This window comes from Dipteris shenzhenensis, chromosome 30 (genome assembly GCF_047967505.1).
Source record: "Dipteris shenzhenensis isolate YYH24624 ecotype China chromosome 30, Dip_SZ_1.0, whole genome shotgun sequence".
NCBI lineage: Eukaryota > Viridiplantae > Streptophyta > Polypodiopsida > Gleicheniales > Dipteridaceae > Dipteris > Dipteris shenzhenensis.
The window spans coordinates 42,167,451-42,185,780 of record NC_141625.1 but is presented as its reverse complement, the minus strand read 5'-3'; the positions used below and the strand labels follow the sequence as shown (position 1 = coordinate 42,185,780).

Below are 18,330 nucleotides of genomic sequence, written 5' to 3'. Positions count from 1 at the left end.
AATAATGCCATGTCTTCTCAATCTCTTCGTACCATTCTCCCAAAGAGTATTGATTAAAAGAACTAATCCATGCAAGTAAAGCTTGTCCATCTCCTTTATTATCATATTTTGGAAAAGAAAACGTTTTGCGATTAATCTTACCAAACTTCTTCTTATCACAAAGCTTAAGTGCTTTCAAGATGGCCTTTCCCACATCTTCATCGCTGGACTCATGTGAAGGAGTAGTGTCATGATGTCGTCGTAGTGAAGTCTTCACATGTCGCTTCTTCTTCCTTTGTTGTCTCATCTTGCTTCTTCCATGCTCACTATCACTGGTGTCTGATGATTTACTGCTTTCACTTTTTTCATCATCTTTGTCCTTCATACGCTTCTTTGTGACTTCAATCATCTCTTTTAACACTTGATTTGCATGCTCTTCGTTAGCTTTATGCGTGTCGCACATGTTGCGCATGTACTCAAGTTCCTACTCAAGGTCTTGTGCATGATGTTTCCATGCATCCAGGGAATTTGATGCATGCATAGGTTCCTCGTCCGCAATTGATATAGGTGGCTTCCAAGTTGTCATCACTTGGCATAGAGCATCTTCAATTTCTTGACGTTGTTGCTTCTCATGCTGATAGCGTTCTCGCCATTCTTCCTCAGTAAGTGTCATCGGTGTTGAACTTCTTCTTGACCGATGGTGATCGTTTTCCACATCCTCATCATGATGTAGTTCTTCAGGATAACCTATCTCTGATGGAATACGCCTTCTAGACATAGTTAAGTATGTGCACGGTGCAAAGAAAAAATCACTATGAAAGGAAATACACACAAACACAAGAAATGCTCGTGGGACTTGTAAATCCTTGAAAAACACAGCAACACTCTTCGAAAATACGCACAAGCTCTTCGCCGCACGGTTTTTTTCTTCGTCGCACGTTTTTCACCTGCGAGCCGTTTTGCACTGTTCGCTTCTACTGCTTCAAACTTCGTTGCGCTCTTGTACACGGTGTCCACAATCTGATGCATGCTACGGTTTCTTGTTCGAGGATGCAGGATGCATGTGCTTCTCGTGCTATGGACAATGAAACCTTGGCTCTGATACCACTACGATGGGAAATGCTCGCGGAACCTGCAAATCCTTGAAAAACCATAGCAACACTCTTCGAAAATATGCACAAACTCTCAAAACTCACAAACAGAAGAGACAGAACAAGCGTATTGGGTACAATCTCCCCCCATAGGTGTGGTGCTCTCCTTCCACCTCCTATGTATTTATGTATATTTCTCCAAAAAGCTTCCAAGCAAAAATCATATAAAAGCCTCTGTGCTTTCCTCCATGCAGCTTTTTACAAAAAGCCCATCCACCTTCTAGAATAGCTGGCTTTTTCAAAAAATAAAGCTTTTTCTAACTTTAGTTTATTCACTTATCCAAGCCACTAATATTCCAAAATTCAAATATGTACATAAGCTTTTGTAGTATCAAAAATTAGGCATAAGCCTTATTTATCCCCGCATCACTAGAGTTGCCCCTATGCACCCAAAATATGGTGGATCATGCTTGCCAGATGCCATCGCCCGATCAATTACTCTTCCTTTGGATTCACACAATCAATAGTAATGAAATATTTCAAGCATAAGATAACCTTGGAATTAATCACCACAATCAATCAACCTTTCAGTATTATAGCAACACGAAATCAATAAATCACAGATGAATGGTGCACACATGCGACACATACCATCTCATAGTGCACCTGATGCTACACATGAATAAAATCGTATGGGTGGTGCACACATGCTACACATATTATCATCGCAAAAGTGGTGCACACAATGCTTCACTCATACAGCCGCAGTCATATATCCAACCATGTAGGAGCACACATGCATCACTATGGAACAGTGAGCACACATGCATCAACTGCACGACAAAAATGTTGGATCTCACTAAACTAAATACTGAAGGATTAAATTAATGGGATAATTCCAATTCTCGTAACACTCCCCCTCCGTCCTCTATCTCCACCTCCCTCCCTCCTCCTCCCCCTCCTCCTCCCTCCCTCCCTCCCTCTCCCTCTCCCTCTCCCTCTCCCTCCCTCCCTCCCCCTCCCTCCCTCTCCCTCCTTGCTCCTCTCCCCTCCTCCTTTTTGCTCCTCCTCCTCCTCCCTCCTCCCTCTCCCCTCCTTCTCTAGCTACCCTACTACCTCTCCTCTCCTCCTCCCTCTTGCAGCAACTCTCCCCTCCTTCTCCCTCTTGTTGTAGCTCTCCCCTCCTCCTCCCTTCTGTATCAGTTCCTTCCCTCCCTTCTACACCAGTCGCCCTACTCTCCTCCTCCTTTTAATCTTGCCTTGACTTGCTTCTCCTCCTCCCTCTTCCTTGCTACTCCCTCCCTCTTATTGCTCCCTCTTTGCTAGCTTCTCCTCTGCATGCTCTCCCCTACATTTTAGCTTGTAGCATGGATACCTGTCCATGAGTACTCATGGAACCCTTCGATGACATATCCAACAAGTACCTTGTGAACTTACAACTGGAGGCTAAATATGCAAGCACATGCCATTTGGAATTTAGTGGAACTCCTCAAAGTGTGCTCCATAATTTTCAATTGCAAGGGAAGAAGCATATTGACCTTTGGGTGGATGGAACCTTGTATCCTTTAGACCCTGCCACCCAAAAGAGTCCTCCTTTTCATACAGTGCATGATGTTGTTTGGTTTGTTGGCAATGGACATGCTGCATTGTTCAGTTATTTCAATCGATTAAACCATTCTCAGACATTGGCTATGCAAGAAAGCAAGGTGCAGAGAGCCAAAGAGCCCAAGCAGAACAACTAGCACATTTGGAAAATATTACTATTATGGTAATGCATAGTAGTAGCAGGATCTCCGATTGAAAAGAAAGGAACTTAGTGACAAAGCCCATGCACTGGTGGACTTGGAGTGACAAGAATTGAAAGAATCAATCCATAAGCTCACTGAAAGCAAATAAGCTTTGGAAAGGTCTATCTATGGACAAATTCAATGTGTTGTAGAGAAGGAATGAGAGAAGTTGATGGAATGAGTACAAAAGTTGAAGGGAACACCTTTAAGACAGAAGGAGAGGAAAAGAAAATTGCAATCTATGGATGCATTGTCAACCAATAGTGGTGCCCGAAAGAGGAGAGTACGTGATGCAAGGTTAGTTCCCCAATGTTTTAATGAAATTTCTTACTCTAAAATATTCATGGCATTGCATTGTTTCCACTAAGACTTATTTGTACTCTACTTTAGGAATTTCATGGAGGATGTGATGGGAATAATGGAAATGGATGATAGTGACCCTTCATATGTTCTAAAAAGTTTAATAAAGCCAAGCGATGGCCCCGTGCAAGCAAAGGAGGTGCTTGGAGCTTGTGATGCTGCCACTACAAGTTGTGAAGCTTAAAACTCTCTTTTTAAAATTTACAAGTCTGCTATGGAGGAAAAGTGTAAGATATCTACAATGCCATTTCCAACAACCTGGTCTATAAGGATTACAAGTGAAGAAGCAAAACAATGTGCTAGAGAAAATCTTGGAGGATACCATTGTGTAAGTGGCACAATGACTTGGAAGAGTAGAGAGAAATATGGCATCCAAACATTTGAGATGAATGCTTTCAATAATGTTTAAGTGGATGTAGAGAATTTGCAGAGAGCCATGTTCAAATTCTATGGGATGAGAGAAGGAGAAGAGAAGAAGGTAAGAGAATTCCCTCTTTGCATTCAACTTTACTTCTTCTCATTTCTATATCCTTACTATATTTCTCTTTCTTGTACAAGTGGCAAGCTAATATTTGTTATAAAAATGGATGAAGCTTAGTTGGTAAAAGAGCACAAGCTAGAGAGGGTGAGCATTTGTATTATGAACGACACCTTGCATTTTAGTGCACTGCGAATCACGCTTCATATCTGCAAATTGCTACTTTGAGAGCAAAACTGTGGACAAAGCTTTATGCATTTATAAAGTTGCTTAGACAGGGTCAAATGGATAGCTTCATATCTTTGATGGTAGAGGCATGGGGGGAGTCACATATTACACATTACATGGTAATCATCCTTAGGTTGGAGTTTTGTGCATTAACCTTGAGTCCATTTATATTTCTAATACAATGTTTTTCTTTACATCATATTCTTTATGCACATGCACCATGGTTTGTGGAGCAATGGGGCCTCTGTCCATTTGGAATACTCAAGGCATGGAGAAATCACACTACAAAGCAAAGGCAACCTACTTCAAGAATACAAGGCATGAGGGTGGTATCGCACGAAGGAATGCACTAAACAAAATGTTCGATTGGTTTTATAGATGTCTAGAGGCCAGGATCTCAAGCATGACAAGGTAGAGGTCTCAAGTCTTTCAAAAGTGGTTCAACATGTTAAGAAGACAAGGAGATGTGCCGCTTGGAAGCCCTCCATAGGGAGTCAAGGGGTTGTGCTTTGGTTGTAATGTAGAGTCAGACAGGGAAGGCGTTGCACCCTAAGACAACCCCAAATGTAAAATGTTTAGTGCGCTGCGAATCAATCTTGCACTGCACCCATGTCCCCCAAAATCCTCCTCAACCACACTGCCTCGCAAGAAGCAAAGCATGCAGATATGTACTCGGCCTCAGTAGAAGAAAGAGCAACTGTGGGTTGCTTCTTGCTGACCCATGACACAACTCCAGATCCAAGTGAGAAACAGTAACCTGTCACTGATCTCCTGCTGTCCACGTCTCCTGCCCAATCCGAGTCACAGAATCTGGTCAAGATGTTGCCCTTGGTATAGGTGATGCCATAATCAAGTGTGCCTTTGATGTATTTCAGCACCTGCATCCCTGCCCTCCAATGGTTCTCCCGGGGCTTATTGGAAAACTTCAGTTGCAAAACTAATGTCCGGCCGTGTGTTGCACAAGTAAATCAAGCTGCCCACAAGCCTTCTGTACTTCGCTTCATCCACCAGTGGTGATGAATCCTCGTTTGAGAGCTTTGCATCAACCTCCATAGGGGTACCAACTGTCTTGCACTCAGCCATGCCAAATGCCTTCAGTATCTCTCCAGCATACTTCAGTTGTGAAATGAAGATCTGTTTCGGCTCCTGCCAAACTTCAATCCCCAAATAGAAATGCATCAGCCCGAGGTCTGTCATTTCAAACTCTCTTCCTAGCAAATGCTTCGTCTGCGAGATCTTCTCTTCATGGTTCCCTGTTATGACAAGGTTGTCCACATAAAGGACCATGATCATACACCTGCCTCCTTCTCTGAAGATATACAAATTTGCATCAGATGGGCTCCTCCTGGACCCGTTTTGTAGAAAGTAGGCATCAATTCATTGGTACCACGCTCATGGGGCCTGTTTTAGCCCATAAAGTGCCTTCTTCAGTTTGCAGACTTTACTTGAATCTGAACCAGGGATCTCAAAACCTGGTAGTCGTTCCACGTATACATAGTTGACCAAGTGTTCCTATGCCCTTATTTGATCCTCTAATCTCTTGGACCGGCAGTGCTCGGATGGTTCCTCCTCAATGGTTGGAGGTTCTCTGCCATCCAAAAGTTGCTTTACCCACTTCGGGAATGGCCATTGCCGTTGTGGTTCTACAGGCTCTTCTTCATCTTCTTTGTCTTGAATCCTCCCAAGCACCGTTGGGGGAGTTCGGTCTCCTATTGGTGGTAGTACTGGATGGATATCCTGGTCCTGGTTGTCTGGGAAGGAAGCATCCTCCTCCAATTGATGCGGCTGTTATGAGAAGACCACATCGCGACTTACAATTACCTTCTTGGTAACAGGGTTATAGAGAAGGTAACCCTTTGCCTCTTCACTGTAGCCCAAGAAAATACACTTCCGGCTCTTCGGTTCCCATTTGGTCCTGGTAGCATCAGGGACATGCACAAAATAGTCACATCCAAAAACTCTGAAATGTGCAGCTGAAGGTTTCTTACCAGAAAAGGCTTGCAGTGGAGTCATCCCATTCACAGCCTTCGTGTAGCTATGATTTAGGATGTAAACTGCAGTGTTACATGCTTCAGCCCAGAAAGTCTTTGGCAAATCTTTCCCTTTCATCATACTTCGGCCCATTTCGCAGATGACGCACATCTTGCGTTTTGCTACTCCATTTTGCTGTGATGTATGTGGCAGGGGTTTCTGCCTCTTGATTTTGTGACTTTTGTAGTAACTTTCAAATTCAATTGTCTGATCTCAACTTCTTCACCTTCCTCCCCGTTTCTTTCTCAACCATTACATGCCATTTCTTGAACCTACTAAAAGCCTCGTCTTTAGTCTTCAGGAAGTATATCCATATCCTTCTACTGTAGTTGTCGATCAGCATCATGAAGTAGTAGGAACCACCCAAAGCTTCCATCTCCATCTTTCGCAAAGGTCCGTGTGAACGAGCTCTAGAGGAGCCTTTGCCGTGCTGGCCTCTTTAGGAAAGGGCTGCCGATGCTGCTTGCCCATCATGCAAGCTTCACATAGATCGGGCACATCTGAAATTTCTGATAGGTCTGCAATCATTCCACTTTTATGTATCTCCTTCAAAGAACTAAGGTTTAGATGACCAAACCTCTCATGCCATAGCTTAGTGTTCTTCACATCCACTCGAGCACTAAAAGCTGAGATTTCGTAAATGTTGTTGTGCCGTGTACCTTTACCAATGACCTTCCCTTGAAGATCCAGAATCTATGCACCATTCTTATCGAATTGAACTTTGAGGTCTCGATCCGTGATCGTGGAAATGGACAAGTTCCTCTTGATATCTGGCACATAAAGAACATCGGAGAACTGTTTTACAACTCCATCTGACTTGAGAGCAATCGTACATTTTCCTTTTGCTGGACATTTTGCATCATTGCCGACTGCTACCAGGATGTCATTCCCTACCAGTTGTAGAGAGGTATATCAATCCTTCCGACTAGTCATGTGGCACGATGCACCACTATCAATGATCCAAGGTTCATCTACATGTGCATGAACTGCCTCCATGCAAATCTCCTCAATTGCTATAAACAGCTCTATTGGTGCTGCCTGCGCACTGTTGCTGGACTCTTTCTTTACTCTGTTCTTCTCATCTACAATCTTCTTTCGGCACTCATTCTGCTTGTACCCTGCCTTGTTGCAATAGAAGCACTTGATCTTCTTCTTTCTCTTTTTATCATCAAAAGAAGATGGGTTACTAGAGTCCTTACCCTTACCTTTCTTTGATCCAATCCAGAGAGCTGAATCTTCTCCAGTCCTCATCTTTTGACGCATCTCCTCCTCCAGAAGCATCGCACTGAAATCCTCAAAGTTGAGGGGCAGATTTTTGTTCTACGTATTCAGTGTTGTAATAAGACCGTCGAACTTTGGTGGGAGAATCCGTATGCACCTTCGTGCTAGATTCTCGCTGGTGATGGTGATGCCAATCGCAGTCATCTAATCACGCAGATTCTTCACCCTAGTGATGAACTTCTCTGCCGCTTCAGACTCAAACAACTTCTCGTTCGCAAGTTGAGTCTCCAAATTTTGAATCCGCGTCTGATTTGTGGTCTCGTACTGATTTTTCAAGACTGTCCATGCCTCCTCTGCTATGGTGACATGTTGAATTAATGCCATGACAGAATCACTAACACTGCAGACAATAGAACACAATGCATCTACATTTCTTCTAGTTCACGCGAGAATCTCATCCGTAGTTGGTACCATCTGTTGTCCTGCATTGGATGGATCCGGTCTCACAATCGGCCTCACGTCCACCCCAATAGCAGTGTCCCAAAGCTCATATGCGCTTAGGATGGTCTTCATCTTGAACTTCCGGAGTGGATAGTTAGAGCCGTCCAACTTTTTGCTTTCATCAAACGGTGGGATTCGCAGTCTTGCAGGCTGGGCCATCTCTCACAATTTGCTCGCAAATAGAAACACACTACCAAATCTTCTTGCTAGAGTCCAGGCTCTGATACCATGTAAGAAAATAATAATACGTCTGTGCTCAACAGATAACAAGATCTCGTACGCAAGAGAGAAAACAAGATAGTATGGAGAATCAAAATTTTGATTACTATAGAACTGATACCATAGATGGCGCTGCCTCCCAACCGTGCGCTCTTGTGAAAGAAGCTTCGATGGTGTGCTGGAAACAGTAGAAGACAGAGGCTGGATGCTAAGGAATCAGGGTTGTTGTAGCCAGTGATGAAATGGGCTTCATGGGCTTGCTCTTATATAGCCACTAGTCGTAGTTGGTTAGGCTCAATTGGGTGACCGACCCAGTCCGCCCAAAACGGTCCGGTCCCGAAATAGGCCACCGACCATACAATAGAACCGGTGTGCAAAGCCATCGGGGATCATCTGAGGCTCCAAACGGGCCTCGCAACCCAAGAGCGGGAAATGCTCCTGCCCCGAGAAATGCTCTGTCTACCCTCAATGCAGTCAGTCAAGGGATGCCTTCCCGCACTTGCATCTAGCCTAGTTGGCGGTGTGCCAACTCTATCTGAAGCCGTCCAACCATCAGGCCACACATGGCCCCCATCTGGTGTCCAAACCAGGACCTACCAGATAACCGAGCTACTCAAATGCCTTCTCCTCACATGGGGGGCTTACAAGTAGAGTTAGCTGGTTCTCGCATAGTTACATGAGAGTGGAGCATTGATATCTAACAAAAGCAAGAACCTCTTCCATTGAATCATCTGCTCCCAAGACCCAAATTCTTGCATAGTGGTGTCCACCTCGTATCCACACAGGACCCCAAGAGTTTCGTCCTCCCAAAGACCAAACATAATCTCGATGTCATGGAGAAACATATGTACTATTCTCCATCAATAAGAAGGGGAGCAAGAAACCATATCATTGTTGTGGGGTCAACAGAGGTGGTGCCCACGGTAAATGGTTCATAAGTAGAAGGGGGTTCACGAGGTCTCTGGAGCACTTCCAGAGCCAACGCAGCTTCCCGCTCCTGAGCTTCTTTATCAATGGGCTCTTCATTGTAGATGTTGGGCTCATCTACAGAACCAAGAGGATCTGCAAGGGCAGGGGCAGGGTCACGGCTTGAGGTCAAGGCCTCCTCTTCCATTTGTCCCTCTTGGAGAGGAAAAATAAAAGTCATTTTCCAAGATAAGAACCTACTTCTTGTGTTTTCGACGACTCCACATTCTAGGAGGTCATCGGTGTCCACGTCCTTAAACCCTTGTGGGGTGTGAGCTAGGCTCGAAAGCAATCTAAATGCTTCACGAGCCTGGGTTCTTGATTGAACAAGCACTTCAAATAATCAATTGGGACCCATGTTTTTGTAGACTTATCAAGTAATAGGGAGCCATAAAATTTGACAACAAAATCATGCAAGTGACAATACAACTCCTTTTTTGAATTAAAAAGACAAAAAAAATGCCTTTTTCCAAACTATGGAGAAAAATTACACAATTTAATGTCAAACATCTTTTAAAAATGGCTACTTTTATGGAAAAAACATTACTTACATCTTACTCTAAAACCTAAAAATGTCCAATATTATGAATTGGAAAGAGTGTTCTAACCTATAATTTGGAAAACATGACAAATTACAAAGGAGAAGTAACTATTCTATTCAACTGAGAAAGTCCTTGGACCTTTTGCTTTAATATATCAATTATTTTTCAATGTTTAACTGTCCAAAATTTATAACACAAAACCATACACAAGAATTTCTATAGCTTGCGTTTTAAACATTTCTACACATTGATGAATTCCACTTTTTTTTAAAATCAACTTTCTCTTGAGGACTTTTGTTAAAAGAGTTTTATACCAATTACTTCCATAGAAGTAACAACATTGCCCTCAAGTATAAGTTTTATACCAATTACTTCCATAAACCTATAGGAATGCATCAATGGCTTAGATTGAATAAAGTAAACTCAAAACTTACTACCATCTAAATATTGACCATTAGGTGGAAATTGAACCATTTGGTCCAAAGGACAATAGATTGAATTACTTTCTTCTCTAAACTTTGACCATTTAGGTAGTTTAGTTACTATCTAATTCTAGAGACATTTTAAGTTTCAATAAACCTCTTCTATGAGCATGGACTTCATATAATTATTTTTCTTAACATTAAAAATATGCTCTAATTCAAATATTGGAATGAACTACATTGATTGAGATGAAATTCCTTAATTTATTATAGAAAATAAAGCCTATTTGGTAAGTATAAGTAAAGGATGTATTATACATTTCATAGTCATGCATGAATTACTAGTAGCTCTTAAAATATTAGATCATGTCATTGACTTGGTTTTTTTATTTTTTTTGTTTGACAGCAAAAAAATTTGCACCTTGCAACTAGCAATATGTGAAATTTTTTAAAAAGTTCAAAAGTATACTTAGTTTGATGAGCAGCCACTGTAGGAGGTGCTGTGGCTAGGAATGGAGGGAGAAAGAGCAGAGGCCCGAGGGGGATGAGTAGATGCTATTGTAGGAGGCGCTATAGCTAGGAATGGAGAGAGAAAGAGCAGTTGTTGTAGAGGTGCTAGAGAGGGAGAAAGGCAGTGGACCATAGTAAGAGGGGCATAGCATTTGCCAAATGAGTTTCAACGTGATGCCACCAAAAGCTCTTGCAACATCTATGAGAAAGCAGGCAATCCCTTTAAATAGCCAACCCACAGTAAAGCAATCTGACTCTGGTGTCTATGCCCCTAGGATTTAGACGTGCATTCGGGATGGCATACGACTCTAATGAAAACCAGGGAAATGCCTTTGGAGGAGCATGGGCTAGATCCTATTGATACTTGTTTTTCAGTCTAGTGTAGGCCTCGTCCCCAATCAATGATTCCTACTCTCACCGACTTGTCATCCTCTATGAAAATCCAACATGTAGTTGGTTGCTTGTAGATTTGTGTGACCATATCTTTGTTTGTGGGATGCTCTCAAAGTACTTGCAATAGTGGCACTATTAGACAAAGCATGCTAACAAAACAACCTTGCTCACAAATTGGTGAGGGGAGAATTCCAATCAAAGCAACGTTCTTCTCTCGGATGTATAGTTTTTAACCCATCTCACATATGGTCCATAAAGCTATGGGAGACACATCAACATATTGTGTACACTACCTCCATTGAAAAATGGAGTGACGACCCAAAGCTCTTGGGTGTGTAAATATCCTATTACCCAACGAATAGTCTGATGGACCACTATCATTGCTAGCTAAGTTCTTTAGTGATGCATGAGCATGGGCATCATCTTTATTGCTCCTCTTACCAATGTACCATGATGTTTGTCCAAGACCTGGGACCCCCACAACTTGTAGCCGATAAACCTTCCCTTCCCCTCATTTATTTATTGGTTGGTGTATTTTAGTGCTTCCAATGGAAAGAGCACTGCGTGAAAGCACATGTCAGCATATTTTGTACTTAGTTGTATTTGTGCCCTCCCTTCAACTTGGGTTGGATTAGTGTTTGCATCTGGGCCACTAGCCATCTTGGTGAAATGGATTAGGGCTCTAGTTGTCACTTTTACTAGAGCCCCTTTCTCCTTTATATTTTTCTTTGGTCAGAAGCTTTTGACTCCTCCATTTAGTCGTCTAGAGGGCAAGCTTCTCCTCTTTATTGATAGGCAAGGTGACATTTGTCACCCTAGCGAGTATGTCTCATTGACCTATTAGATCTCCCAATACTCAAGGAAAAAATCACTCCACTATCATTTTCATATCATACTTTAACCCACATCCTTGCTAGTTCATGTAAAGGTTTTCAAATACTCGAGCTTGCATTTGATCTCAGAAATATTTTGAAGATACAATTGCCGAATATCTTCAATCCTAGGATATGTTCAATTGTTAATGGACGATCAAGCATTTGGATCTCGGCCTTTAGCTCTGCTCTCTCTATCTCTTGTGTTGCCATGACAGATGGGTGTATAGTGATCTAAAGTATGCAAGAACCATTATGTAAGCACTAAAACTACTTTAAAATAAAGAAACACAGCAATTACACCTATAATGCAGTCAATTAAGCCACTCACAACGATATGCAACACAATTGACTATCATGATGTAAAGTACTTTTCATAGACCTTCCACACAAGAGAATAAAAAAATACTAAATATATTTTGGTTTCTAAAATAATGGAGCATTAATGTCAATTAAGCCACAACTCACTCACAACAATATGCAACATAATTGGTTGTCATAATGCGAAGTAATAAAAATCTTCATAAAGTCACTACCTAGTATTAATCTATTAGGGTGATAGAGGCTAGCACATCAAACATAAAACAACATCACATAACCAAGATGATCTAGATCAGCTTTGCTAATCGGGTGCTAATCATGCATTTGGTTGGGGAAGGTTATTGTCGAGATGAACTGACCGACAAAAGTGGGCCATCATTCAGATAATGCCTAGCTCTACTTACACCTGTATATATAAATAATAAATAAAAAAATAAGATATATCATTATATCAAAGGATGGGGACTCACTCACCGTCGATCCTCTTTATCACAAGTGAAACACGTTATTCAAGGCGAGATCAATTGAAGTGGGCCATCACCTGGCCTGACTGACACACAAACATATCTCTCTCTCTCTCTCTCTCTCTCTCTCTCTCTCTCTCATCACATGTCAGCTAGGGTGTCACAATTTCAATCTATTGAAGCAAGCCATCACCTGGCCTGACTGACACAAAACATGCATCTCTCTCTCTCTCTCTCTCTCATCCTACAGTCAGGAACAATGAGGGAATTCCGATCGGCAAAAGCAGGCCCTCACCTAGTCCGACTGACACACACAAAAACAACAAAAAAAAGTAAAAACTCACCAAAGGGAAGTCGATCATGACGATAACAAAGTGAGATTTGGCAACAAATGAGAAAAAATGCGGGAAGAGGCCTTTTCGAAAGATTTATGCAAAAATACCATGCTGTAAATCAATTTATCGTGTGGTCTTTTGGGAACCCCGGTTGCTGGGACATGTGTCCAAAGTCGCTCTGCGTGTTGCATGTTAAATTACACGGTGCATCGGAAGAGAAACTAAACAAAGAATAGAGAGTATACAACAAACTGGAGATAAACAAAATTTTCCTTCAATACTAATGTAGTACAGATGATGACTCCGTCCACCCGTGCGCTCCCACAATGGAGCTTAGATGGCGATCTAGATAGATACTAGGTGAAGAGCTACTAGCTGGAAGATCTAATATGGTACAATGGACTGGGGAGGTCGCCTCTTTATAGCTATGAGGGCGGTAGTCGGATCAACTTAGTCACTGCAACTGACCGAGTCGGTGAAGCCGACTAGTCAAGTTGTCCCTGGAATATTCAAGGAATATTTTCTATACTGTCGCCTCGGGGGCTCTCGCCCCCAAGCTAGCCCCCAGGCCCCAACAAGAATAAGGGGCTCCCACACAATCACCTTTCTACCATCAACGGTCTCATTGTACACCTCATCTGACATGCAAGTCATCTAGTGTCCCGGGCTCACACATGGCTTCTCCTCATATGGGGGCCTTACAACTTGAGCACCTTGGACCACTGATGGTTACCAGGAGGGTGGGGCATTGAGCATATCTAACACCCCCCCTCAATGTCCACCGGCAGTTGAAGGCAAGCCACCTTTTTTAAGGCTACTCCATAAAATCACCATGAAGAGTGATTCGATGCCATAGCTTTTGGTAGTAAGACCCCTCTCAGGCTCTAGAATTCATATTGTATATGTTCTCATTTGGTTATATCAAACGATGATAAAATCACGATTCACAGAAAACCATCCATGTTCCTTCTCCTGCCCTCCTACACAGATAGCTCCTCAAAAGCTTGCACCCTTTGCCAAACCTCTCTATCCTGCTCACCACTACCTCTTACACCGCGCAAGCCTCCGCCTTCTATGCCTCATAGAAGCTCTTTGTCTACCTCAATGGATTCTCCTTCTTCCTCTCCGTCTCGTCCTCCTCTTCTTTGGTACTAGCCGCAGCCACTATAGATTACAAGTCTCAGCTAGCTCACGCACGACGGATATCTTTGGACCATCATCCTTATTTTGGTGCTTGCTTGTACCTTCCATCGCTAGTTTGTACGTACTGTAGCGAAGGAATTTCTACGTCTGTGTTCGTGACAATTTATCTCGATCAATTTGTGCTGAGTTTCTTTGCTATCAATCAGGTTTTACTCCAACACAAGCATGACTCTCCAGCCAGACTCTGTAAAGCAACTAAAATTTGACAATGATGTTGCCCAGGGGCCTTTTTAGCTGGCTGCCTCCACATATTCAGCTATTAACCGTGTTTTGGGGGCTCAGGAGCCACCCGAATCTCCTTCTCACTACTTGTTTACGATTTGTAATGTCGGATTTTCTTATGCATTCAATCACTATTTTGTGATTTCATGCTTGTTGATGCCAAATATTTAGCTTCGATTATCTGACACTATCAAAACGATTTGGAGGAATTTACTTCAATCCATTGTATTTTTGGCGGTCCTTTGTTGCTATTCTCCTTCTTACACATCTGAGCTTGGACGCAGCACATGGTACCTAAGTTTGAGACAAATTTGGAAGGTGTCTAGTAGTGACTTGGTGCATCTAGCATTTTGCAACAGCCGTTGAAATCTTTTTCATCATCATCACAGAAAGAAAGCAGCTGAACACGAGCTTTCATTTGAGGAACTTGCAAAGGCTTGTGCAAACGTCTGCCCTGTCTCATTGATGCTATGATGTATGCCCGTCACGGTGTCTTGTTTCTAGTCTTTTGAGTCTTGACTCTTGAGGTGTTTACTATATCTACTGTTCCCAACACTGGTCTAAGTACCCAACAGAATTGTGGATGCCAAGAAGTCCCCATTGTCCCCACCGGCCTCCAAGACCAAACAGCACAAGATCACGCTTCACACATATCCTTAATTGTAATGACACTTCTTTACGGGAGGCCTTTTGAATACCTTGTTTCTAAGTGATGGATTTAAGGTTTAGCCATTGGAGGTTGTAGTTTGCTGTGCTCAACCCTTGCATAATTGGACATCCTCTTTCCTTACTATCAATGAGAGACTCTCCGTAAGGATATTTTTTGCAGCATGTACACAAAAGCAAGCAAAACGTGTTTTTAAAGGCAATTTAGTCTCGAGTCTCCAAGCTTGTAAGTTAGAGAGAGCTTCAATTTATGAAGAATGAGATGTATCTTCACGACACACAAAACACACGATATGATAAGACAGTAGCGTGTCCAGACGGACGTAAGCCATCTGAAACTCCATTGCAATTGTGAGGTCACCTGCCCTTTGAAAGGCAACTGCAGAAATTATGCAGTATTTGATCACAGTACAAATATATATTCATATACGAGTCCGCAAGTTTCAGGTCGCAATGCGATGAGACGTTTCCCCTTGATGTTCTGCCGTAAAGGATAAATCCAAATGCCTTGGATCTCAACGCAGATGAGTCATCAATTAAGCATCTTGATCACCAAGAATCCATCCGCTGAGAATATCGTGGAGAATCGAGATTGGTGAGACTAACGTCTCAAGCACCTCATCAGGGCTCTTATATGGTTCTGCCATCCTCTTGCCTTATTACCTGTGCAAATCTTCTCACGATCTCCCACGAGAAGGATGGAAGTCCTCGTGACGTATTCACTATAGTACACACATTTTCTCGCCTTTCAGATCCATGGATTTCCACTAAGCTGTGACCTTGGATCGTTGGAGCTTCAGGAGACAAACTTGAAGTCCTCGGATATCTTTTTCATTGAGCTTTTTATTGGCTTCTCGAATGAATCATGATTCAGCTGCAGACCATGCTGTGTATTTAACTTGGATAACTTCGATCAAGCATCACACTTTTTTGAATGAAGCATATATCATTTGGCTTGTTTTCTAGCCAGCTTGCGTTGTTTCTGCACAATGTTAAAAACACTACTTCAGTTTATAAAAATTGCATGAGCAGTCATCATTGCTTTGCATCACATTACACATCTAATTTCGTATCATGGAATCAATGGCGCGGTTGCTCACCCATTCTTCTAACACATTGATTGCATTAACATTGCTTATCAAGGTTGGGCCATCATCCTGTGACTTTTTCCGAGCCTCCCGGACGGCATCTGCTTCTGCAATCAGGCCTTTCAACTTGTGCAATTCCTGTTCAAGAACAAGATACAGCTTGAATTGACTTTACAAGCTGGCTTTTATAATAATTGCTAGAAATCAACGCATACAAGTCCATCGAATTGGATCACCAAAATGACAAGGAACCCCTGCAAAGTTGCATGTTCAAGACACCGAAGGAGCCGGGTATTGAATTACAGGCGTGGGTTGGGCCGGATTTAGAAGTACAACTTGCAGAATCTTCTCCACGGAAACACACTCCTTTTGCTCATCGAACTGCAGTTTCCACAAGTGGTCCCAGCTTTGTTAAGCCCCTTGAAAAGAATTGAGTGAAGAGTCTGTACAGAGGAGCGAGAAGCCAAACACCTAGCTTTGGATGGAGACTGTATATATTGGATATACCCATCATCGCGAAACACCTAGCGTTGCATAAAGACTGTATATATTGTACATATCCATTATCCCAAAATTTAGTACGCCATTAGTAAATGCGTTCCAAATAGCGGCTGCACTACTTCAATCAAGGTTGATATGGTTTAAACGAACCCAGAATCTACTTGAAAGACCCACTATAGTTACTTCAATTGTCAACGGCGACATAGGCTTATCACTTAAACGCAGGTGAAGGTCATCAATGATCATACCAGTTCTGGCGTGAAGTCCACACCTTCCTGCATCTTTAAGCTCACAATTTTAAATTTGTCCCTTGTCTTTTTCTTTTGTGGGCGCTCGAGTTGATGATCGACGGCTTTAGGCAGCTCAATGAATTTGACAACTGTCCAGAAATCGTGACTGTATTGACTCAGATAGCCATGGTCAAGTGTAATTCGCTAGCAATGAAAACCTCAAATTGGAGACGTCTTGCCTGTTGCTACGATCGATTCCCCCGGGACAAGGACGCCATTGGGCGGGCGCATAAAACAGCTTTTGGGAGCCGTCGTCTGGAACTGCAGCAGATTCAACAAACCGCTTTAGGATTCGGAAGGGAAATGGTTTCCTACTTTACCTTCGCTGAATTCTGTAGGCAAAAAAGCGGCCGATCTGCGTTCCAATATAAACCTGCAATTGGGACCGGCAAACTTACTTTGAAAGCAATAGATGCACGGCTGACGTTCCTTATCCTTACAGCGCTCGTCGACTGCTTTCCAGGTTCGTCTTCAAAATCGGAGAAATGGAGTACGGTGTTAGAAAAAACCACAAGACCTTTAGCGCTGCGATTTCGATTGAATAGTAGGCCCGACAGAGGGCTGCAACGCTAATCTACCGACAAAGAATGGGCAAGCATGGTGGGAAGAGATCATTCACTACGGAGACCGGCCAGTCTTTCAATGGGTATGAGGCTATTTAGCCATAGTTTGTAGAGAAAATCATTGGGAAGTTTATGAGTTGCTCGCAACCGAAACACGAGGATCGGATCAAGCTACAAGCCTACAAACTGGAGAGAGAGCTCAGAGTACAGACCCCGCTGCTTGATTGCATGGATAGAAAGAAGCTGGAAAGGTTCCACTCACAAGGAAAGTAGAGTTTGCCTTTTGGGTCGAATCGGAGACGTCGCTGGGGCAGTGACAAAAGGGACCTGAGGATTCTGAAAGAACATTGGGAAGGAGCAGGCGGAGGAGGAGGAGGATACGGAGGGGGGGGTGATGTGAAGGCATGGGAGTGGTCGTAGCGCTGAGATCTGGGGCTGGTAGCTGGGGTGCAGGAACGATGGTGCTGAATGGAGACGTGCTGCCACCAGGGTCGTCTGCAAGAGGAGGCGCATCCCTTGGACGAGGAGAGGGAGTCGTGGATGGGATGGCTGGATTGGGCTTCCTCCGAGGGAGCCATATCATGCTTTACGAGTTGAGGGGGTTACAAGTTGAAGGGCCTTCATAAGCAACAATTCGTATGAATTCTGCTGGCCTACGCTTCTCCCCAACAGAGAAGGATCATGCAAGGAACATGCCTCTAAAACAACATAATCTTATTAAGACCCTTGATGTCTAGGGAGTTTCCTAGGCCTATTTTACCTCTCTTGGCTCTCCGTCCTTTAAGCACCATGCCACTCATCTCTCTTTAATATTTCTATGAGCTTCCTCTCCTATCATAGCCATTGGCCACCTTCCCTCATCCTTTTCTATGATCTCTCTTGTACATCCATGTTGTGATCATGGACCCTCTATACCAACTTTCCTGTGAACGGCCTCTATCTAGGAATATTGCTCAATCATACTCTCAAGCATGAAGACATATTCCTCCATGAAAATCGTTGCTAGTTGAGAGGCATTCCCACGTGAAGAAGTGGCTTATTCCGAGCTTATTCCTTGGCTTTCCCTTACATAAAGAA

At 43.0% G+C, this 18,330-nt stretch overlaps 1 protein-coding gene across 2 annotated transcripts; it reads right to left on the bottom strand.

Moving 5' to 3' along the window:
• Positions 1-15,078: 15,078 nt before the first annotated feature.
• On the bottom strand, positions 15,079-17,942 carry LOC147882149 (vesicle-associated protein 4-1-like). 2 transcript variants are annotated; one of them, XM_087401599.1, is made up of 7 exons: positions 17,516-17,942; positions 17,089-17,159; positions 16,870-16,951; positions 16,649-16,779; positions 16,203-16,280; positions 15,912-16,037; positions 15,079-15,793 (listed from the first exon to the last, which is right to left on the bottom strand). In XM_087401599.1, exons 1-7 carry the CDS (start codon positions 17,829-17,831, stop codon positions 15,758-15,760), a joined length of 840 nt encoding a protein of 279 aa, XP_087257725.1. In that variant the 5' UTR covers positions 17,832-17,942; the 3' UTR covers positions 15,079-15,757. The 2 variants fall into 2 exon arrangements, with proteins under 2 accessions (XP_087257725.1, XP_087257726.1); XM_087401600.1 differs by lacking the exon at positions 16,203-16,280.
• Between the last annotated feature and the right edge of the window lie 388 nt (positions 17,943-18,330).

Bases quoted from the DNA above. Each gene is read 5' to 3' on its own strand.
- LOC147882149 (XM_087401599.1), bottom strand. From the start codon at position 17,831: ATGGCTCCCTCGGAGGAAGCCCAATCCAGCCATCCCATCCACGACTCC. The intron at 16,038-16,202 runs GTAATTCAATAC...GTTCTTGAACAG, and splicing joins ATCCGGCCCAACCCACGCCT to GAATTGCACAAGTTGAAAGG. The intron at 15,794-15,911 runs GTGAGCAACCGC...AACATTGTGCAG, and splicing joins TCAATGTGTTAGAAGAATGG to AAACAACGCAAGCTGGCTAG.